The sequence below is a fragment of the Cuculus canorus genome, chromosome Z (assembly GCF_017976375.1).
Source record: "Cuculus canorus isolate bCucCan1 chromosome Z, bCucCan1.pri, whole genome shotgun sequence".
NCBI classification, from domain to species: domain Eukaryota; kingdom Metazoa; phylum Chordata; class Aves; order Cuculiformes; family Cuculidae; genus Cuculus; species Cuculus canorus.
The window spans coordinates 15070933-15095129 of NC_071441.1; the positions used below are offsets into that span (position 1 = coordinate 15070933).

A 24197-nucleotide genomic window follows, 5' to 3' on the forward strand; every position below is an offset into this window, starting at 1 on the left:
TAAATTTGCACAATATTATAACATGAAGTATCGATGTAAACTAATCCTTTAAAAAGTGTGAAAAGTTGCTTTCAAAACTTCGTGCAGTATGAATCTGGATTTGCTACGCAGAGTGACTGAGTTACCACTGCTGTGTTTTTTTTAAACTTCAGCATATTTCTTTAAACAGAATGTCTTTTTGAGAAAAATCACTAAAGCACTGATGCTGGTGTTACTTCAACTACATTTCAGACTCTAAGAACAAACAGAATGATTTAAGTACAAAGGAAATAGGTACTAATACCGTAATGCAAATCAAATTTTAAAAAATGTTTAGCAGATTTGTCCTATTAAAAAAAGCTCCTGATGATTACAGAGCTTATTATCTCACAGCTATATATATTTTTTCTCTTTTTACATACCACATGCCCTTATATTGTATTTTGTATTAAAAACATAACAGTCGTAAATTATTAAAAAGCAACATCCTATTCTTCAGCTATAAATCTAGCCAACTCCTTTGTTCACACATTCTTTTAAATTAAGAATGCCATAGAAAACCTTCAAGCTTTTCCTTGACATAATTACCGAGAATCATTTAAGGCCACGAAAAAGAAAGCATTAAGGCCAAGAAACATGCAACAGAGAGAAAATTAGTGCCAGATTTTGCCTCCTCAAATCAAGAATAGGTTATTCTGTTCTATCATTTTTAGAGAACCTCCTCTGATAAAGAAATACTATCTTCTGCTCCCTTTGTATATTCATGTATACTGTAAATTAATGTGACCTTTTCTAACACAATCATAAACGGCTGTGTTATGGATACAACAAGAGAAAATCAGTAATTATTAACGTAACTCTGATTTTAATCCCTGTCCCCACTTTTGTAATTAGAAAACAATAACCACAACTACCACATAAAAATCATGCGCAGTAAAAATCACTTCTGGTTGCCTAGCAACTAGCAGGATACGTGCCGAAAGGAAGAAGGACCAGAATAAATTAAAAAGAACTGTGAGTGACAGTTCATTGCTACTGCATCAGCTCAACATGCTAGTGCTATGTGTGCTTGCATACAAAATACTAGCATGCTGAGCAAATTAAAAAGCGTTAAGAAATACTGCTCATTTTTTAAATATTTTTGCTTCAAAAAACATTTGTGCTCAATGTTTCTGATTTTTTCTGATTTGCGTCAAACTGCTTACAAAGTGCATACAAGCATATACTTCCATCCATTCAGTCAGTATTATCTTCAGTGAAATCAAATGCAGGAACAATTACGCCTCACTTGTATGCAGCTCAGTTTCTATTTCTTTTCCCTAGCATTATGTGGCCAGAAGAATGCCACCACTGACTTGCCAGAAGTATTACTAACAGCCCTTCTCCTTTGGAATCAAATGGAAAAGCAACTATGAAGCTGAAACTGCAGATGTTCTTATATTTCTGGTATCACAATTTAAAAAATATTGAAATTCAACTTAGGAGTGGGTAAAATGAATGTTGTACATGCCTGCCCTTGTAAGAGCGCTCACAACCAGAACCATGGTGTGCAAATTACAGCTCGTAATCAAATGCAAGTCACAAAGGTGCTCTTTAAAAAAAAACACGTGTGGGGGATGAGAATTAAAAGAACCTACATAGTGGTTCCTCTGTATTTAACAACTTCCAACAGGAATCCAGCTATGCAGGGAGACGATTAATTCTTTGTTAAATGTATTTAATGGTTCTTCCTTTTTGGAACCGATTGCAGTAATACATAGTGGACCTGTCCCCACTATCAAAATGGCAATGGGTAAAAATACTTAAAAATATAATTCCTGGGTTTGACATGTGGCTATGTACTGCATAACTTTGGCTGGGCTATAAATAAGAATCATTTGCTTTGCATGTTTGGATACAGAAGAGTACTAGTTGGTATAATTAATTAGTAGTTAGATTAGTAATGACTAATTACATCACTCACCATTTTAGAACAGTTAAAAACTGGCAACTTGAGAAAACAGTTGGAAACAGTCTGAATCAAATCCAAATACTCTCTCCTGAGTTACGTCCTCTCAGAATTGGAATACTATAGGCACGAATTTAAACAATTTGGCTTTAGTGATTCAGTGATCAAAATGCTAAGCACCAGAGACGTCAGGAGTCATTGACAGGGCACCACAACCCTACCTTGCAATTTTCTTACTAGCTTTATTAAAATGTGGTCAACAGCCACCTGTTACGGGGAGGAAGCTTTGTGAAAATAACTGGTACGCACTGTGCAAGTCCTCACTTTTGTCTCAGGAACAGAACAGAGAGTAGGTAGATGAAGACCTCTGTATGTGACAAAACTATCAGTGTCCTGGGACTCTTGAATTCAGCTGTTGTTATCTAAATAAAGCTAATGCCAACCAGCAGTAGAATTAAACTGGCACCTAGACAGCAAATATCAAACTCTGATGTAGGGCAGGAGAGGACAGTGAATTTGTAGAGAAGCTGAAGGACTCCAAGGTATGAAGTATCTATTCCTCTTCCTCTACTTAATTTTAACAATGAGGAAAGGGAAGCTACACTTACAGCTTTCCTTCCTCTGAAATAAAATATAAGCGAAAATCTTCAGAAGAGGAAAAAGAAAGTTTGGGGGACTAAGCCTGATTTCGCAACATGCATATGCATCAGCTGAAGCTCAAATTTGGCATACAAATTCCTTATTCTAAAAAAACAAACATCCATCTCCAGTAAAATTGTCTCTTTCAAAGGCTAAAGCATTTGAACTGGATATAGAAATGAATTCCACTTTCTGAAAACACAGTATACATTTTACACATTTGTAATAGATGTGTGATATAATTCAAAGACTACCCATTTCTATGGACATTCCTAATTTTAGAGGAAAGGAAAAGAAAGACAGACTAAAAGAATCAGAATTGGAGAAAAGTGTGACAATAATACTGGACTGATGCCTTTCAATTTGCTTTCTTCTAAATAAGTGTCTTAGATGGTCAAGATACGAGGCTGCAAAGGCACCTAAATCTCAGTTAAGGAATAACTGCAAAAAATCCCAGATTAAAATGTGTCAGGCAAACGGAGTCTGCAAAGTTGATACATATACCTTACAGTGGAAAATCAGGGTCAACTATGTAACTGGAAAGGCACTTCCCAAGTCTTTCAATCTAGGCTCTTGGTATTTGTAAACAATCATATAAAAGTTTTTTAACCAAGGAACAAAGCCCTAATCTATCTATGTATTTCTGCCCCACTATTCCATATGGAAATGTTCCATAACCCTTAGCTAGCAACCTGAATGTATTAATGAACGTTTACACTCATATAATCTTGTGATCACCATCCTGTATTTTACACATTTCTACAACCTTTCTGTGTTTATGCTTCCCTTTTTTCCCAGGTGAATTTACTGAGAGCAATCAATGCCTCTCAGATTGAGCTGTGTTTGCATAAACAAACGAACCTGTTTCCTCTTGCAACACCCTCCCATGTTATTTGTCATTGAAATAATTATTTATGCTTGCCTCAGTGTAAACGAATCTTTCCTGAATGGAAAAGTATTAAAGTACTATATACACCAACTCAGAAGCATTAATGGTATTGCATATAAAGACATATTAGTACAACACATAATGAGTATTTCCTCATCCACACAGGCAACAGTGTAAGGACCAGGCTCCTGGGTCTTTTTTTGTCATGGTTGGACAATACTGATGGCTTGTAGTTAGCTTTGATCAATAATTTCTTTGCATGGGTCATTCTTTTTCTGTCATTTTGATATGATGGACTTTCAGCCTAAGGAAAAGTTTCCCATTCTTAAGTCTGTAAGAATTTCATAATGAACTCCGTAAGTACTGTATTTCACATCAGTTCTGCTACTCCACACTTAACTGTCTTCAGTCCTCCATGAATACCATCCCAATTTTGATAACTCAAAACTTCATATTTTGGCTAGGACACTTCTCATTTTATCACATCACGATATATGCCAACACCGATTCTTCAACAACATCCATGGCATCTTTTTTGCAGTTTAATAGTTTCTTCTTTAGTAGTGCCTTCAGTTAGATCTTTTCCCTGGTTTTCACTCAGATTAGAGAGCTTACTCATTAGATCTCCTCTTTCTTTCATATAAGCTCATAATTTTCCTGCGATACCCTAACAAATGCTTTACCAACCTTATGAATTCATGTAATGGTTTCGGTCAGAAGGGATCTTTGAAGATAACTTACTACAACTTCCCTGCTGTGGCAGGGCCAGGACAACTTCCACTAGATTAGGCGACTAGAAGGCAGAGAATTCTGATCATTTTTTCTACCTTGTATCTGCTTCATTACATATTTGTTCTCCATTCCAAGCCATTAAAGATGAAACCTAGATTACTTCAGCATCACCTATGATGGCAAAGCAACACGGAAAAGAAAAAAAGGCTCTGTATATGTAGTGCTGATCTGAATATATGGTACTGCCCTGTATCTACAGCTGGCAACACGTTTCATCATTTGATACCTAAAGCTCAGTAATAACAGTACAAATGTAGTTTAAAAGGTAGGGATGAATCGAACAAGCATTTTTACTTCTTGACTATATCAAGCACTTATCCCACAGTTCTTCAAATTGAGATACTACTGTTTGTTTCAGGATTAACAAAGATAAATACAAAGATCAGAAACAGAAATGCCTATCAACATAGAGAAAAGCATAAAGCACATCAGCCAGTGCTGGAATCCAAAGCACAGCAGCCTGCAAGAAGTATGTATCGTCAACTTGACAAGGACTTCAACAGCTCTCACATAGAGTTAATCCAAACAGTCAGAACTGAACATTTTCACAATCCCTCACACCTCTGTCCTTTTTTCTCCTTTTTTACTATTTCCTTTATTACATTGCAGACAGTCCAGTTTTGAGAATTCTAGGATGCTAATGCAGTGAGGCTGCTAGTCAAGTCAAATCTAAGCATAAATTCTGAGGTTTTCTCTCCTTGAGTGTGTTCCTATTTCTCTAGAAAGATCCAAAAATCTTGTACCTATTAATAAATTTGTAAGAACTATTAAATTTATCATTCATGGAATGTTTCACTAAAATCAGTATCATGCTAGGATGCGAATAAAAGGAAATATGAGAGTTACTATACAGGATTGTATAAAGGAGGAAAATCTAAAGAAAAAGCTTGACTTTGCATGGAGGACACAACAGAGATAAACAGTAAATTCACCTCAGTGCTAACTTCAGCTGCCTTGCATGGAGCTCTTTAATAGGGGTTTGCAAGGCAATGGATATCTACCCCTAAATTTCCTTTTCAAAGAAACCATGCTGCATTATTCTGCACTGAACGTTTACCTCAAATGTTGCTAATTTGTTTGTTTAATCTTATTTTGACCTCCATACAATAATTGCGTAGCTCAAACTTCATTTTACTAGAGCTTATTGCTTGTATTAATGTAGCCTCTAGCTTTCTTAGACATAGGCAGTACAGTCTATTTTGTTGGATGCTTTTTCAATACGGAAGGAAAGGATTGATCAAATGCCTGCAACAAGACAGCTAAGAAAGCATTTGCCCAGCATCCACATAATACAGAACTGCCACACAAAAGCAGCCAACTAGTACTCCAGACTTTTGTGGGCAGCATGGAAAAATGTTTTGGTTCCATTTGGCTCTTTTTTTAGAAAGAAGTATCTTAGGAAGAGCAGAGAAGTGCTTCTGCATTGACAAGGAATGCTTCTCAAAAGCAAGGGGAGACGTGAGATAAAGCACACAGGTTTCTTAGTTTAACAATGCATTCTCTTGATTTTTTTTTTTCTTTTGTCTGCTGGCTTATTAACTGTAACAAAGCTTACTAAAGATTGTAGAATTGGTTTTGACAAAGTAGCTCTGGCCAACATCAGTAAGATTTTGCCTGGTTATCACCTGTCCACCTTTGGTGTGCTATCACCTCTCCATAGTCTGGATTAGCCCTCTGGACTTTCATAGAGGTGAAACATCTGTTAGCACTGAAAATTTAAGCTAAACACAAAGATGATTTTAAGCACTGAAGCATTAAATACATGAAAAACTTTTTTTTTTTCCCCCTCAGATGAAGCTCATAGCCTACTTTTCTTCCAATCAACCTGTCCCTCTATACTTGCCCAATTGTGTTCATGCACACAAAAACCCAGAGCTGAACAAACATGAACCCCCAACAAAGCTGAAGGGTTGCAACCTCACTTAAATTCTATGGCTGCAGATCCTGAAAATTTTTACTGAACTCTACGACAACCTTAACCTCGAAGATTTTAAGATAGTAAAGCTTCCTGATGCCTAAATTTGCAATTCTGTTGTGTCTTTACTTTCCCAGGATTGTGTGGTTTGAAGCTAGCTCACAAAAAAATCAGAATAAAGGAACTTGAAACTCTTCTGCATAGCTCATCACAGCAAAGAGCTCAGCTTAATCCACACTTTTAATTCACAGAATCAGAAGGTTGGAAAAGACTTCCTGGATCATCGAGTCCAACCATTCCTATCAACCACTAAACTATGTCCCTGAGTATCTCATCCACCCGTCTTTTAAATACCTTCAGGGATGGTGACTCCACCACCTGCCTGGGCAGCCTATTCCAGTGCCCAATGACCTTTTCTGTGAAAAATTTTTTTCTGATGTCCAGCCTGACCTCCCTCTGGTGGAGCCTGAGGCCATTCCCCCTTGTCCTGTCCCCTGTCACTTGGGAGAAGAAGCCAGCTCCCTCCTCTCCACAACCTCCTTTCAGGTAGTCGTAGAGAGCAATAAGGTCTCCCCTCAGCCTCCTCTTCTCAAGGCTAAACAACCCCAGTTCCCTCAGCCACTCCTCAGAAGACTTGTTCTCGCGCCCCCTCACCAGCTTTGTTGCTCTTCTCTGGACACACTCCAGAGCCTCAACATCCTTCTTGGAGCTAGGGGCCCAGAACTAAACACAGCATTCAAGGTGCGGTCTCACCAGTGCCGAGTACAGGAGGAGAATAACCTCCCTGGACCTGCTGGTCACACTGTTTCTGATACAGGCCAAGATGCAACTGGCCTTCTTGGCCACCTGGGCACACTGTTGGCTCACGTTCAGTTGGCTGTCAACCAAGACACCCAGGTCCTTCTCCTCCATGCAGCTTTCTAGCCAGACTTCTCCTAGTCTGTAGCACCACACAGGGTTGTTGTAGGTCCTGCCCCAAGTGCAGGACCCAGCATTTGGCCTTGTTAAACCTCATGCCATTGATCTCAGCCCAGCAGTCCATCCTGTTCAGATCCCTTTGAAGAGCCTGCCTACCCTCCAACAGATCCGACACTTCCACCTAGCTTAGTGTTATCCGCAAACTTACTAAGGGTGCATTTGATCCCCTCATCCAAGTCAATGATAAAGACATTAAACAAAGCTAGACCCAGCACTGAGCCCTGGGGGACACCACTTGTGACTGGCCTCCAGCTGGAGTTAACTCCATTTACAACCACTCTCAGGGACCGGCCATCCAACCAGTTTTTCACCCAGGAGAGTGAGGCAGACAGTTTCCTAAGCAGAATGCTGTGAGAAACTGGGTCAAGGGCTTCACTGAAGTCCAAGAAGACTACATCCACAGCCTTTCTCTTATCCAGTAGGCAGGTCACTTTGTCATAGAAGGCAATAAGGTTAGTTTAGCAAGACCTGCCTTTCATGAACCCCTGTTGACTGGGCCTGATCACCCAGTTCTCTTGCATGTGCTTCATGATAGCATTCAAGATCACCTGTTCCATGACCTTCCCCGGCACTGAGGTCAGACTGACAGGCCTGTAGTTTCCTGGGTCCTCCCTCCGACCCTTCTTGTAGATAGGTATAACATCAGCCAGCCTCCAGGCAAGTGGAACTTCTATAGTCAGCCAGGACTGCTGGAAGATGATGGAAAGGGGTTTGGCAAGCACCTCACCAGCTCCCTCAAAACTCTTGGATGGATCCCATCTGGCCCCATAGGCTTGTGAGTGTCTAACTGGACAAGTAAGTCTCTAACCACCTCCTCTTGGAACATGGGCGCTTTGTTCTGCTCCTCTAACTCCTGGGTATGTACACACAGGGAACAACTTTCCTTAAATTCCTAACACTAAGGCTCCATATACTTTTAAAGTGAGAACCAATTCTGTCTTGCATAAATGTGGGCTCCTGGGAGAGGAAATATTCTGCCCTGTCACTACATAACAGCACAGTGGTTAACTTGTTTGATGGAGATCAGATACGGACCTCCTGGGGCACAAGTGACAGACAAAAATCTTTTAACTTCCCCAGTAACTATCAGTTATTAACAGTAGCTCTCCCCTACTGGGCGATAGTGGAAGTAACTTTGCTTGCTATTTTAAAAAATGAGAAATAAACACCATGATCAGAAGAACTTGGCTTCAGAAGGCTCAAGGCTAATGATCCAAAATGAAGAGATGCCTTCTTGAAGGCCTGACTGGAATACCTGAACTTTAAACACTTCTACCCTCTCATCTATTCTTTTAGCTGAGAGTCACAGCAAGCTGAATACACTTGAGTTTGTAGTCAGCTTCCTGCTCATCATGTTCGCTGCTGTCAATTCTATTCTAATGGAATAAGCTTTTCGATTATGTACTTGAGAGGGATCACAGAATGCTTCAATTCAACAGTTAAGTGCCAAAAAAGAAAGGCATCACAGCTTTAACAGATTCTGCCCAAGTTAACCCTGTACAGGCAGATCCAGGACAGGAGGTGCAAAAAAATTAAGTAAAACATGCTATTTGAAGTCACAGACTGAAAGTTGGTTTACAGGCAAAAATTGTATTTTCACACTTTGCCAAGTCACCAATACAAATACTTCTTGTTTTTCTTTGAATGTATTTGATATCCATTTAGCTTATAATTGCTCTTTATATGAATTAACTAATTCCATGTACAGTAAAGAAGGAATAAGTATGCAAGAAGGCTTTACTAATTTTTAGCAAAGAGAAGTTGAGTTACAAAATAAAACTTTCTCAAACAAGTCCAATTCAAAGATGCCATTAACTAACTCTCTATTTCTTCCTCATGAAGCATAGATGACTTTCAGTTTGAAAACCTGGAAAACAGAAGTCTTCAAATGACATTTCAGATTAGAAGCAATATTTTTTTGCTATTTAGTATTTTGTTATGCTGAAAATAGACTTTTCTTGACAAACAGGCTACCATCTCAGCTGCAGACAATAGATTATGTTCAGTATTTCTACAGTTCTTTCTTTGGCAGTTCAGAAGCTCATGATACAAGTCCTACATTTATTGAACAGTCTTTCAGGTCATGGTGAGACCTATGTTAACTTGCATTAATTTATCTGTAGCCATGAAAAAGATTAATCTTAATACCTACTGCATCATTAACTGAAGAAAAATTCCACTCAAGCTAAATGTTAAGTACACCTCCTAAACAGAATGACTTAATTTCTAAGCAGTTCTACGCCTACTTTTTATATTTTTATTTCAACAACTTCCCATCAGATGGGTCTTTACAAAACTCTCTGCAGATTGAGACTTACATGATCAGGCCCCAAGGAACTACTTTTCAGAAATGCTGTGTCAGCAAATCCCTCTAAAGACCAAACCCAAAAATCAATCTGTTAAAAACAGAGAGAGAGATAGCAACAGAGAGGGAAACAACACATGCGACAGAAAGAAAACATCTTGAAGCTCACCTGTCTTTGTAGTTTATCACAGTATCAATTATAGCATTCATTTGTTTTGTCAGTTTCGGTGGATTGGGTGACAATTTCTCTGCAGGAGGTCTTCCTCTTCTCTTCTTTGCTTTCTCTCCATCCTCCTTCCCAGAATCTTTATCCACATTTCTTCGTCTCTTCCGTTTTTTAAGCCGAACCTCCTCCTCCATTTCTTCCAAATTGCCGTCTTCAATTGCCTGACAACGAAGGATTCAAAAAGTATGATTTTTAAACAAAAGAGATACTGCAAAGGGAAATAAACTGTATTTAAAAACAAAAACATAACCTCAGATAGTTCAACTCAAAATCCTTAGCTTATTTATAAAGAAGAACACAAGAAGTCGAGTTACTGGCAATCAAAGAGACACTAAACATAGACTCGTTCTAAGAATCCCACTTTCATCTAGATAGCTGTGTGTTTATCTGAACCTTGAATTCCACACCAACTCACGTTTCATACACAACAATGGCCTGCAGTACTGTGTCAGTAAGTGTGCAACAAATATTCACTTGTCCACGTCAGTGGCAGTTCTGGCTTATGTAGTTCCATGCAAAACAGACTTTGATATCACATGTTTTCAAACAGGACAGTACAAACTGCATTCCCAAAGCCAGATTAGACAGTTCTTTGTGCACACAAACAACACACAGATACTCTGCGCTTTAATAACTCAACTTCTCTTCCAAATAATTTAACGAACTTCCAAACGACTTAAGTGTTAAAATGATCTCTAAAATGTAAGTTTTTCTTTTTGAATAGCAACCAACGCATAGGGAGAAGCACTGACAGTACAGTGTCTTACTGTAAAAAGCACTCATAACAAGAAAGAAGGAAGGAAGGAAGGAAGGAAGGAAGGAAGGAAGGAAGGAAGGAAGGAAGGAAGGAGGGAGGGAGGGAGGGAGGGGGGGGGGAGGGAGGGAGGGAGGGAGGGAGGGAGGGAGGGAGGGAGGGACGGAAGGACGGAAGGAAGGAAGGACGGAAGGAAGGAAGGAAGGACGGACGGAAGGACGGAAGGAAGGAAGGAAGGAAGGAAGGAAGGAAGGAAGGAAGGAAGGAAGGAAGGAAGGAAGGAAGGAAGGAAGGAAGGAAGGAAGGAAGGAAGGAAGGAAGGAAGGAAGGAAGGAAGGAAGGAAGGAAGGAAAGAAAGAAAGAAAGAAAGAAAGAAAGCCTATCCCACATGCAGTCACAAATAATAAACACTACTTTGAATTACCTGGATGTATGCTTTTAACCAGACCCCGCAGCACTATGTAGGAGTATAAAAATAGCTACAAAAAACTCAACTAGAAATAAAGGGAACATGTATACACACTATCAGATCCATGTGATAAAGCAAGAAGCTGAACTTTTCTTGATCCCGGAAAGCCAACAAAAGAAAAGAAATAAAAAAATAATGGATCATAAGAGAACAGAAATGAAAAATTAAAAAAAAAAAATTACAAAAAAATCCTAAAACTATGCTCTTTGATTAATGCTTTCTCAGAAAATAACTGATGTTGATATTTGTCCCTTCTGCCTCCCAATATTGCCTTAAGTACATGCAAATGCTAATCAAACCTTTCTGGTAGCTGAAAGAGCTCTAATCATAAGGCAATTACCTTCATTTCTCCACAGCACCAAACATGGCTAATATTTATGATCATGTGAGCATAACAATCAATATAAAAAAAGTAATTATAGCCCAGACATAATTTTTCTCAATTGTGTACAATGTCTCTTCAAAAACGTTTTGTGAACAAAACCTCATGCACAACACAAAAAATACTGGCATGTTAAAAACACCAGTGGGATTTTAAAATCTGTTTCCTAGGCATCCTCCGATGTGCAAATCCACAGAACAAGCACAAATGCAGAATCTTGAGGGACAGCGTGAAACTAGGCCTTAATAATCAAAAGACAATTTACATCATGCTTCCACAGCATTCAGATATCCACTATGAAGGAGGCTTGAGATCTGGTAAGTCAGGAAGAAAAAAGAAGGAAAAAAAATAATCTGCACACATTCATTAATATTCATTTGGCTAAAGCAGGACACCTACTATAAACCACTGCAGCAAACGAAAATTAAGAAAAGGAAATTTCTCTGCATTTCTTGGAAGCTAGAAAAGCTAGCAATAAATACAGCATGCAAGGCTGTCAACAGTTAATGTCACTGCTCTCCTTAAGCACCCAGTTGTACACTGAAACACTGAGAACACCGACTTTTGATGTGTTACACACCTACACATGCCTGTGATGTAGTTCTACTGAATCTTCAAGACGGCAATGAAAAAGGATATTTACCTTACCACTATCAGCAGGCCGGCTATCGGAAATCACAGTTAGTGGGGATAAAATTAACAAGCCAGCAAAGCAGCGAGCTGCTAGTCTCTTCATCAGCTGATCAGGAAAAAAAAAGAGAGCTGGGGAAAGGCTATGTTTTCATATACAAGTAATTTTATTTTACTGAAAATTTAATACTGAAAGGATTGTGGATACTCAAATCTGCTGTTTCATTCTACCTACCACAAGGCCTGAAGCCTTCCTCCTTCAGCCTGCTTTAATATTGACAACTACTTATCATATTTCTTCCTGTATTATTCTAAGCATTCAAAGTAGATTTTCAGCTGGGCAGCTACTGATTCTTGTAGCATTTTAATTATAATAGCACAATTAGATAATTTATTATGCGATTTTAAAACTGAAATAGGTTGCATGCATTTAAAAGATGCCTTTATTACAAAAAATGCATTCCTATCGCTCTGCAATGAATAGATCAAGTTTTGGTTATTGAAACTTATTTTAAAAATCTATTCTAAATTACTAGAAATAAAAAACCCAAACCAAGACAAGTTATCATTTTGTCAACTTTGGTAGCATTTTGCTGTCCTTCAGAAAACTAGGTATTCATTTAACTAAAATATGTTTATACTTTTGCTTGCCTCACAAATTTCCTACCACCAAAAAAATAAAAGTTGCTGTCATAACACAGTTTACTAAAATCTCATTTTAAAAGTCTTGCTTGCACTAGGTATTTTTGAAAAAAAAAATTTAGACAAAGAGAAAATATAAAAGTAAGTTTTTTTAATTCCGCATATAGCAATGTAGTAGACAAAAAATAAAAACAAAATCCAAGTAAACTAACAAACACTCATGCACTCTTAAAACCAGTGACTAGCAGATATCAAATTAACACTTAGCACACTACAGATCTGCAAACAAATATAAATTGTCTACTTCATAATTAATGTATCAATCAATTAGTATACTCAGCTTTCAAAATTTATATGCACGAACGTGAACTTGGACAGTTTTCCGTAAGACTTCAGTGGTATCACTTGAAAACGAGTGTGACAGTACCAGCAGTCCAAAAATGTTATTGTGACTCCTAGCATTAATTCTCAAGTGGCAAATTCATATTTTGTACATAAACAGTAATATTTAAAACTAAACATAAGTAATTTATGCTGCCTCAAAAGATGGCTTAAAACTGTATCACAGAAATCTATCATCATCAGAGATAATAATGTGCATACCTCTACACATATGATCCATGTATGTGTGCGGCAGCAATAAAATATTTATTAAACTAATTCATCTGACTGAGATCTTAGTTAGAATACCTTACTATTCTAGGGCTGAAGTGCCACACCAAATAAAATGCCCTTCTAAACCTTTACCAGTACAGTAAGGATGCAAGTCCCCAGTTCCTGACACATGCTGGGCTGTGCAAAATAGTACAGACATCTCCCACGGTTAATTGCCTCTGGATTAGTGAGGTAAACAGTACGGGAGTCAAGGAAAATAGTATACAAATAAAAATTTAACACTTTCCCTCCCTTAGACAAGCAACACAATAAAGTTTGGAGACTTCATTTTTTTGAAAGAAAGCTGTGAAAAATTAATGCCAAATATTGCGAAGAGTTAGGCACCTCATGAAAGGCAGAGATGCCAGTAGGAGTGTGCCAATGTTAAGTCCAGTACTGACAAAATCTTTCTGCTTTTCTGAATCTTATTGCTGGATCCTGATTCATGCACATAAAACAATTTTCTTGGTAAAGACTTAGTTTTAAGAAAGAGTATACTGATCATGGATTACAGAAAGCAAACTGCCTTCCTCCAAAAATAAGCACTCCCCACACCCACCTAAAGGCGAATTTTTCAAAGCAAGTAGAAGTTACTCCTGAGACAACTGGGCTTCCTATTGCTGCTTGCAATTACATTTTCCTCTTCATAAAGGAACACAGCTGTTTTGAGGTGTGTATTCTTAGTGAACATGGATACAACTATACCAGCACCACAGAAAAAGAAATAAAGATCAAATGGAAATGGTTTTGTTTGTCCATTTGAAGAGCAGGACATTATGGATGTATTCTTTTTGAGAGCATGACACAGCAGGAGCACCGAACACCCTTGCAGTTGAGAATTATGGACTCAAATAAGCACTAAGAGCTACAGCTTCTGCAAGTCAACAATTGTGTTAGTCTTCTATTAGTTTTAAATTCATTTTACAAGAATTAGATAACTCAAGTGTGGTCACACAGTGAATCAATGGAGGTGCTCAGCATAAAATCAGTTTTGGTGTCTAGGGCCTATCTCTAGTATTTAGATGACACAACATTGTAAGACAGTTATGTTTCCTTTGATTGGAGGTAACTATAACATGAGAAAGTTAAGGCATAGTGAAAGCTACTGCTACTACTTATAGTCAAAGAAACTATACACACAAACTGAAAGTGGTATGGAACCACATAATAAGACTACTTGGTCATGCTGAAAATATGTTCAGATTAAACGGGAAGTGGACACAGAACACGAGATCTCATCCTGCGCCCACATCCTGCTCACCTCTGATTTTACCTTAATGAAATGAACATTAAGATAGCTTTCCCCCTTCCCTTCAGACATCAACGCCCTGTGTCTCTCTAACTTGCTATGTTAGATCTCTAGTGAATAATATTACCATGTGAAGTGATTTGCCAACGTGCTAATTAAACTCCGTATTTCCATAGAAAGCACATAAACCATAGATGAACAGAAAAAGTCAGTTTCCCAACTCCCTGAACACAAGTACTAGCCCAACTGGGCAAGATTTCCAAAAGAATGAGTTTTTCCAGGAACAACAAATAACTTACCTAGGCACAGTACTGACTAGTGGCCAACAGTGCCTAAGCTTAAGGGCTCTTAAGCACTTGAAACGAAAAACATGTCAATAATGCAGTAGTGAACAACAGATGACTGCTTTGCAAAATGAAGTTCCCACTTACCAATTTGGAAGAGAAGAAAGAAAAAAAAACACCCTACAGAAGGCTTATAATAAACATTAAAAGCAATGAACTGTCATCTACCTGCCCCTACTAATTTCTCTCCTCAGCCTAATTCTTCAAGTCCTATACTGCTTTTTCAAGATAAATTCCCTTTTCATTCCTGTCTTGCTCTATCTGAAATCTTGCCGCTCTTTATTTTAATTTTTGATAATGTAAAATACCTGATAACTGACAAAGACTTCAACTTTCCAACCTGAAGTTCACCTTCTCCAAAACACCTCTTCAAAATCCAGTTCTCCTGCTTAGTTTCAAGAATGGAACTAATGCTGTCTAGGACTGTTTCTAATTTGCACACCTTGGAATTATTTCTTGGCTCTTTGGAGTAAGTTCACTTACGTTGTAAGTCTCTTGCTATGCTACAGCATAGAGGTTGAGCACACTACAGACAGATTGTGAAGGTGGCCATAATAATTGACAATTAAATGAAAACGCATAAGATAGCTACCACTCCTATCAACAGTGTAATGACTAAATACCTGAAGATAATTATAAGGATTAAAGAGGAGCTTTTGAAACTGAATTGCTGCTCCTTCCTGGATAGTACTGCACAACAGGTTTACCAGATGAGTTTTGCTGGGACTAAGCTAAAACAGAGTATGGATTAAAATGTGCCAAAGGCAAAGAACTCGCAAGCACATCCAGTTTTTCCTTGCTTTCACTGCTCACTCATTTTCCTTTCCGTAAAGAATACTCCAAAATCTTCAATCCAGCATTTTAACATAAACAAAAGTACTGTTCTTTTTAAAAATGCAAGAAAAATACAATTATTGCAAAAACACATGAACTTGTAATAAATGGTCTCAGATACATTGACCTTGGACAAAACAACTAAACTGAGTCCTTCAGTCACAAGTTCATCAGTCAGTTCATCTTCACATGGCTGATACTTGCTTCTTTTTGAGAAGTGAAAGAAGATAGATTGTTTTCTGTTTTGCATTTGAAAACTATTAACAGCTGCTAATTATTTGCACAGAAACTCTAGGTGCCTATTTTCATTAAAATATTAAAGGAAAACAATAATGCAAATTATAGTTTCTCTTCACACTTCAATTTAAAGGCTGATGCCAAAAAGATCTAACAGAAACATGCAAGAATATACTTACCAAAGAGAAATAGTCCCAACCAAAGCAACAAAAAACAACATTAAAAAAAGAAGTTTCTATTTAAAATATTTACAGGATCAGAGCTTATATCATCAATGCTTTCTTTCAGGTATGAGAAAAGTATTTTAGATAAAATATCTTAATATTTACTCTTAATGTAAACCATCTTAATGCTTAAGCTTAATCTATAATGTGAAAATTAATAAGTAAAGCTCAGAGAGGACCAACACAGACAAACTTGCTCCAAGTTAAGGCAAACTACATTGTCAAGGGCATATATTTTCTTCCATTCAAAAGTAAATTCTGGTTAAAAAATAAATATTAATAATTAGTTTCATTCCTCCCTTCCCAAAAGGTAAACAATGATTTTAAGTGCAACCACTTAACTGATTTTGCACCTATGAGCTTTTCATAAACTCTAGGGACAGAAAGGCAGGACAACACAATAACTACCTATGATACCAGGACCCACAGCCTACTCAGGGCGCGCAAGTAAAGTGCTTCATAAGGGGAAGACACTTGGTGATAAAAAGGCACAGCTGTATCATGCTAGCTATAAAGACCTTTTTCTTAATTAATTATAGCACTGAGAAAATACACACTCACTGTATTAAAACACTGAATGCGGAACCACCAAAAAACATCACTACTTTGTGGTCTATACCTACTCAGCCATGCTCTTAGAAGACCGAAGAATTATCTCTAATTGTATTCCACAGTTTTCAAAAGAAAGTATGATTTACCCCTCCCATTTTGGGGTAACCACATCAGTGGACATTGGAAAACCAATGGATGGAACCTATACTGACTTCTGTAAAGCCTTTGACACAGTCCCCCACAACATCCTTCTCTCTAAATTGCAGAGATAACAGTTTGATGGGTGGACTGTTTGGTGGATAAGAAATTGGTTGGATCGTCCTATTCAGAGAGTAGCGGTCAACAGCTTGATGTCCAGACGGAGACCGGTGACAAGTGGTGTCCCTCAGGGATCTACACAGTGACCAGTGCTAATTAATACCTCCATCAATGATATAGACAGCAAGAATGATTGCACCCTGAGCAAGTTTGCAGATGACACCAAGCTGAGTGGTGCAGTTGCCACAACAGACGGACAGGACGTCATCCAGAGGAACCTGGACAAGCTGGAGAAATGGGCCTGTGTGAAGTTCACCAGGTTCAACAAGGCCAAGTGCAAGGTCCTACACCTGGATCGGGACAATCTGCAGATTCAATACAGTATAGGGGATGATGTGATTGAGAACAGTCCTGCAGAGAAGGACTTGGGGGTGCTGATTGATCAGAAGGTTGACATGAGCCTGCAGTGCGTGCTCACAGCCCAGGCGGCCAATCATATCCTGGGCCGCATGAAAAGAAGTGTGGCCAGCACTTCGATGGAGGTGATTCTCCCCCTCTACTTCACTCTTGTGAGACCCCACCTGGAGTATTTTGTCCTGTTTTGGAATCTTCAATGTAAGAAGGATATGGAGTTGTTGGAACAGGTCCAGAGGAGGGGCTACAAGGATGATCAGAGGGCTGGAGCACCTCCCATACGATGACAGGGTGAGAGTTGTGGTTGTTCAGCTTGGACAAGAGAAGGCTCCAGGGAGACCTTATAGCAACCTTCCAGTACCTGAAGGGGGCCTACAAGAAAGCTGGAGAGGGACTTTTATACAAAGCCATGTAGTGATAGGACTACACAGAATGGCTATAAATTGGAGAGGTACAGATATAGATTAGACATAACGAAGAAATTCTTCACAACGAGGGTGGCGAGCCACTGGCGCAGGCTGCCCAGGGAAGTTGTGGATGTGCCAACCCTGGAGGTGTCTAAGGCCAGGCTGGGTGGGGCCTTGGGCAGCCTGATCTAGTGGGAGGTGTCCCTGCCCAGGACTATTATTCTATTTCTTTCTAGAGGTGAATGTAAATACAATTCCAATTAAAACTGTGTTAATACTTGTTAACGTATTTTACATATAGCATCACATGGACAAAATCACAGACTGAAAAAAAAAGAATCCTGTGCAAATATGACAAGACGTTTTACTGATAAGAAATCCCTCTGAAACAGCTGTTCAAATCTCCCAATGAGCTCTTTCTCACACAAAAACCATTTTGGGAACACAAAATTCTCTTACTGAGATTATATTTCAAATGTTGAAGCATCATCTCAAAGTACTTCTATGTTTCCAAAATAAACACTCTCAACCCTGCCTCCAGATTCTGATAAAGACACAGAATGTGAATCCGGTTATTTTGTTTATAAACTGACAAACCCATCTTAACAATACAGAGAGCCACAGCTAGATGGATTTAAATTGCCTTTCATAGATCAAAAGCCAAGAAAAGCCCCCTTCATCTAAACTGCTTCACTGTTTTTTAATTTCACTACAACTTACAACTGGCCATTTCTTCCTTTTTCTTAAATAGATTCTGAACTGAATTTCCTGAAAATGGCATGCAAGACAGATAGTGATACCCGGAAGATAAAAATTACTTGGCTCTATGAGGCCTTAAAAGTCATGTCCAACTTCCTAATCCTTCAATAAATCTGTTTCCACTTAGCAGCCTCACGCTGCTTACTGAAAAATAGTACCTGGGGCATCCTGATGATGATTGGTGACAAAACAGACAATACCCTGGGACAGTGAACTTTGTAAGCCTGATAAAAGTTTTTCAAACATCACTTGTTTTCCCCTACAGTTTCACAAATTAAATTGGATCTGCAATTCAATACCACAGAGCAGAGTTTGGAGCAGGATGCACTTTTCTTCAAATGCCATAGGCAAACAGTTACTTACTTGACCATTAGGTGGGTTTAGCAGCAAGTCAGGAAACTTTGCAATTGTAACCAGAATTGGTATAGAAGAGTATGAAAGAGAGAAAAACAGGAATGGAGTGGCATCATGTACCTAACTATGCAGATAAACTATGCACTGGGTAAAAGGTTATTCCTTTTCTCCTCCTTTGCAGAATCTCAGCCTCCAATACACATTATATTAAAAGCCTCTATTACAATTGAGAAAAACAAACAGTAAAATCAAAAAGTTATATAAAATTACAGCTGATGAGAAAACAGTTGAAAACTTGCCCAATATTTTCCTGCTGGGTAGTCTGATTTATTATACAACACATTTACCTTAGTTAGTAAATATAAAAAAAAACCCAAAACAAATAAAGTTTATGTTACAATTATGTTAAAACAGTATTCACCAGATATTCTTTATGTATGAAGGACAGCATGGCTTTTCTTTAAGTAAGATTGACTAATTATAGCCAAAATGCTTAAACTTCACTTACAATTTTTACATCAGCAAAACAAGTAGTCCGCAATAGTTGACTTTTGTATGTCTGCATGAGGTACATGAGACACTGCTCAGGTAAATGAGACACTGCTCATTTTGGACTCAAATATGGCCAACATGCAAAGCTATTTCAAATTAACTGCACAACCAGGGATTAAAACATTATCCATGTCACCCAGCCAGCAATTAAATTGAATAAGAAGCTGAATCTAGGTGGAACTCTCTTAAGAGTCTTGTAACTACTCAAACAAATCCTCTGATTCTTGAAGCCTGCCCTAATCAATGAAGTCCTCAGTAGATGATCCTTATAGAAAATAATCTGCCATGAGAGCCAGTGAAGTATTTTGCAGTCCAGTTAGAAGTGGTAGATAGAATCTGCTAGAGAATGAAATAGTAGGTCGGTGCAAAAATAATTGCCATTATTAACCATCAATTTCAAAACAGTACATCTCAGCTTAGAATAAAATTCAGTAATGAAAATAAGAACCATTAGAATTTATGCATTTTTGCCAACAAGGAAATGAGTCTATTCCGATAGCACAGACTTTCTAGTTCTGGACCTGACGAATACTGCAACACTTTCAGCAGCAACTGCTGCTGCTTGACTGTGGAAAACCTCTTGTAATTCATCAGGAGAGAGGTCTGGTGAGTAAGCTGGGTGGAGATAGAGTTCAGTAGCCCATTTCATGCAGCCTCAATAGAGTAATTTGCAACACGTGGTCAGGTGTTGTCATGGGGAACAACTGGTTCTTTCAGACTGACCAGTGTTGGACATAAATGTTGCAGTTCTTGTTGCATTTTGTCAATATCCTGGCAATACTCTGCTGTGATAGTTTCACCAGGATTCAAGAAGTTGTAGTGTATGATTCCACCAAACAGTCACCATGATCATTTTCTGATCATGAGCAGCATGGGTTTGAGGAAGCATTTTTGTGCTTCACCTCAGTACAGTCACAGCAAGGAACAATGCTGGCTGTGACAGAGAATTCACTTTCTGTCACATGTCACAATGTAATAAAGAAATGGATAATTTTTGCTGCATAAAACAAATGCAGAACAGATTTCATAACACTGATTTTTTTTAATTTTCTTTTTCATTCAGCTTGTGTGGCACCCATTTGTTGAGCTTTTTCTGATTTTCCAATTGTCAATGTTGAACAACTGTTGTATGATAAACTTTTAGTTCTTCTGCAGTCCCTCCAGTTGTTTTGCAAGGGACTGCTTCAGTAGTGGCTCTCAGGTGGTAGTCGACTACTGCAGAATGACATCTGCAACTCTTATCTTCAAGCCTCTCATTTCCATTACAAAATTTTTGGAGCCAATGTCAAGCTGCATGTTTGTTGATGGTCCCCTGGCCAAATGCTTGGTTGATCCTACTAGCAGTTTCCTTCTCTTTCTGTTCCCTTTTGAACTTATGTAACAATATTACTCAAATTTGCATTTTTTTCATCTTTAATTTGACAGCATAATATAAAAAAGAATAAACAGTGAAAACAAAATCATTAGCATAAATAGGCAAAGCAAATTTCATGGTTTAAAATGGTATATGAGAACACAGTTAAATGAAAGTTTAATCTGAAATAAACATCACAGTTTACAATGACAAAAACGGCAATTATTTTTGCACCAACCTAATACTTCCAGAATATAAATGTGTCGTAGGATCAGGAAGCAAACTCTCCCTTCCTGGTTTGTGTTTTTTTAATTTCCTTAGGAAATATGGTTGTCATGCCAACAGTTACAGAACAGCAAACTGCAGCGACAGCTAGTGCTGAAGCCTGTTTGCGTCTTACAGCTTCCCTGGGAGACTCGTACTGAATTACAGGTTCAACACAGCAGCACAATCTCGCTAAACACTGTGTATGTTCTGTAATTATTTTGCTTCCTCCTTCCAAACTCAGGTACCTGACCTCTTATCAAGGAGGGAGCTGACATCTGGCTAGCAAACAGACCTTGAGGCATATGCTGATCCTGTGGGGATCTGCCATGACCTTAACTGGACTCTTCATTATTGGACGTATCAGCAGAGAGGTCAGAATCTAACTGAAAAGGAGCAGGTAGCTGATGATCTCCACAGTCTGAACTGTGGCTGCTGACTGAGGTAAAATTCCCCAGAAGAGAAGAGATCCTCCCCAGGATGCATAAGAAAAAGAGATAGCTGAGGACTGAATATTGATTTTATAGAACCAAATTATTAGTCAGGAAGGCGAAGTGTTATTCCAGAAAAATCCCATGAGAAGGTAGCTATAAAAGGTGTAACAGCAGCCACAGCAAGAGAGAAAAAAAGAGGGGCACCCCTTGCTGCGGGTAGATAACTCTTACTCTTCTATAACACTGCAATAAAAATACAAACGTCTACAGTTACCTTTAAATCCTCAGACACTCTTTTACCCATGTTCTGTATCATGTCACTCTAGTCTAAAGGTAACTCATTCATTCAAAGTTTTCAGGCAATATGCACAATTCTGTTACCTTACAATTTACAGTGACACAGCCACAAAATACAAATGCCTGTAAACTATGAACCACCATTTAATATGTTTATATACTTAAAGATTTTCATGAAGATAGTGTACAAGATTATTATCGCTTTTTCGACAGTCTTCCAGAGATGTTACTATAGGAAAAGACAAACACTTAAATTCTCAAAGATAATATAAAAATGATGGTTGACAGGAGGCCAGTGGGTGTGACAAAAAACATACACACATATATGGAAAATAATACATTAAAAAAGTCAGAAATCTTGATGTAAAGAGTTTAGAAAGTATTAACAGTTCCTACACTTGAATTTATTCCAACACACTCTCAAGTTCACCTGAAAGTAGCAGTTAAAATAAGCATACATTGAGTCACAGTAGCAAATGCAATATACTATGAAGAAATCTTACTTGGGTTTAATTTAGCTAATCTGAGAACACTTTTAACAATTCAATACGGAGGAAGAGGAAGACTAATTTTTCTCAACAGAACAAAAAGCTATGTTGAAAAAGGGGTAGTATACCTACCACCAGGTTTCTGACCTGGCTTCACAGCTAAACAAGGATAAATTACTTTCAAGTAAATAGAGAACCAGTAAGAAATTGTTTCCAGAACAGTCTTTATTTGTTCTGTATCAAACAGCCCGCTGCTTTTCAGTGTTTTCACTGTGTTTATGAAGACAGAATAGAAAGTATGCCTACTAAAATCTCAAAGAACAAGCTGATCAGAAGTTCACCAGAGGACTGGCTTAAAATTCAGAATAATTCTGGTGAAGAAAACTTGGACATCATTCAATAAGGGCACATGCTAAATCCTCTTACTAGTAAGGAATGATCAATTATAAAAAACATGATTTTGAAAAGCTAGCCAGGAAGTAGATCCACAGAAAAGGATTAAGGGCTTATACTGTATCAAAGTTTTAACATGAGTCAATAACTTTACTGTTAAGAAAATAAAATAATGGATCGTGAAGTTTAAGTATCCTGGAAATTAAGCAGAAGAACTCCTCCTCCTTGTTCAAATCAGGCTGCACTGAATTTTGCTGTCTAGCTTTTGACCAAACTTGCAGAAATACATCAGTCACATGTAGAACAGCTAGGGGGAAATCACTGGAAACAATTAAGATATCTAGAAAATAAGAACTATGGGAAAATACCGAGCAGTGGTTGTTAATGGGAAGCAACTCTCCCATGACATGAAGAAATATAAAAAAGAGAAAGGTAGCAGCTTTTTCTGCATGAGCAGACTGATTAGTACAAGAAGTAATTTGTTTAAAATCCACCAAGAAAATTCAGATAAAATATAAAGGAAAGCCAAACAGTTAAATACATTCCTTTGTGGACTTGTAAATTCACTGCTAGAGAGCGCCTTGAAGAACAGATCAGATGAAAATCTATTATAAATGACACAGGACTGGTTAAATCTGCCCCGAGTAGGAAGACAGGGTAAATGGAAGGCCGGAGTTTAGGGCTGACATTTTTAACAGTAAAGTGCTTAAACACAGATATCAGAGCCTACTCAAGACACAAATCACGCAAGCCAAAGCTAACTTTTATGTTGCCCTAGCTAAAGTATTCCATTGTTAAAAATAATGAGCTTAAAATGACCTTGAGTAGATATACACTATACTGGAACGACCTCCACTGTAGGAAAGTGTAAATGTTCCAGCACCCACACAGGAGTTTGTTTCTCGGTCTTTCTTCTCCATTGAATTGAAAACGCCAACTATTAAACTCCTGTAGTTTCATAAACTGGCTTAGATTTATAGCTGATGTATAACTGAAACCTTTGCTGCCCTAGGCTTTACATCTAGAAGCAGAAATTGCATTAGCTCTCAGCACTGTATTGCACAATGCACTCTCACAAACACGTTTGTATCTGTAGTAGGTTAAGATTTCTACCTGTATTTAGCAAATAATACAGGAAACCTACACTGCATATTCATTTTGGCATAAAGTCCATAATTACTCTACAGCAAAACCTACTCTTGTCAAACCATGTAGACTAGTCTTGCAATACTTTAGCTATACATTTTGGAAAATGTAACATTATCAAAATTCCTCATATTCAAAAGACTTTCCAATAATCAGTCCTCACCTCCTTATCAGCCTTGTTACTACCACTCTGGAAAGGTACATGCATTGATATTCATTAGATATGTATTTCACAGAGGAACAGCACGAATCCTGAAGTATAACAGGATCATATATTTGGTGTGAGTAAAGTTTAGACTTTCGGCCTAAACTTAAATTCTTATATAATTTACCAAGGGTTTTGATCTCAGTGCAGCTAAGAGATGCTCAAGATTTGGAAATGAAACAATATGAAAGAAAGAAGACTTGTGTGAAAGTTAACAAATTCTTAAAAGG

General features: G+C 38.0%; 1 protein-coding gene across 7 annotated transcripts in view; it reads right to left on the reverse strand.

Moving 5' to 3' along the window:
- SMARCA2 (SWI/SNF related, matrix associated, actin dependent regulator of chromatin, subfamily a, member 2) overlaps nucleotides 1-24197 on the reverse strand; it is a 113123-nt gene that overhangs the window by 10719 nt on the left and 78207 nt on the right. For all 7 annotated transcript variants that reach the window (XM_054054375.1, XM_054054370.1, XM_054054371.1 and 4 more), the window contains one exon: nucleotides 9615-9832. In XM_054054375.1, coding sequence (XP_053910350.1) covers nucleotides 9615-9832 — 218 coding nt within the window. The remainder of the gene's footprint in view (nucleotides 1-9614; nucleotides 9833-24197) is intronic.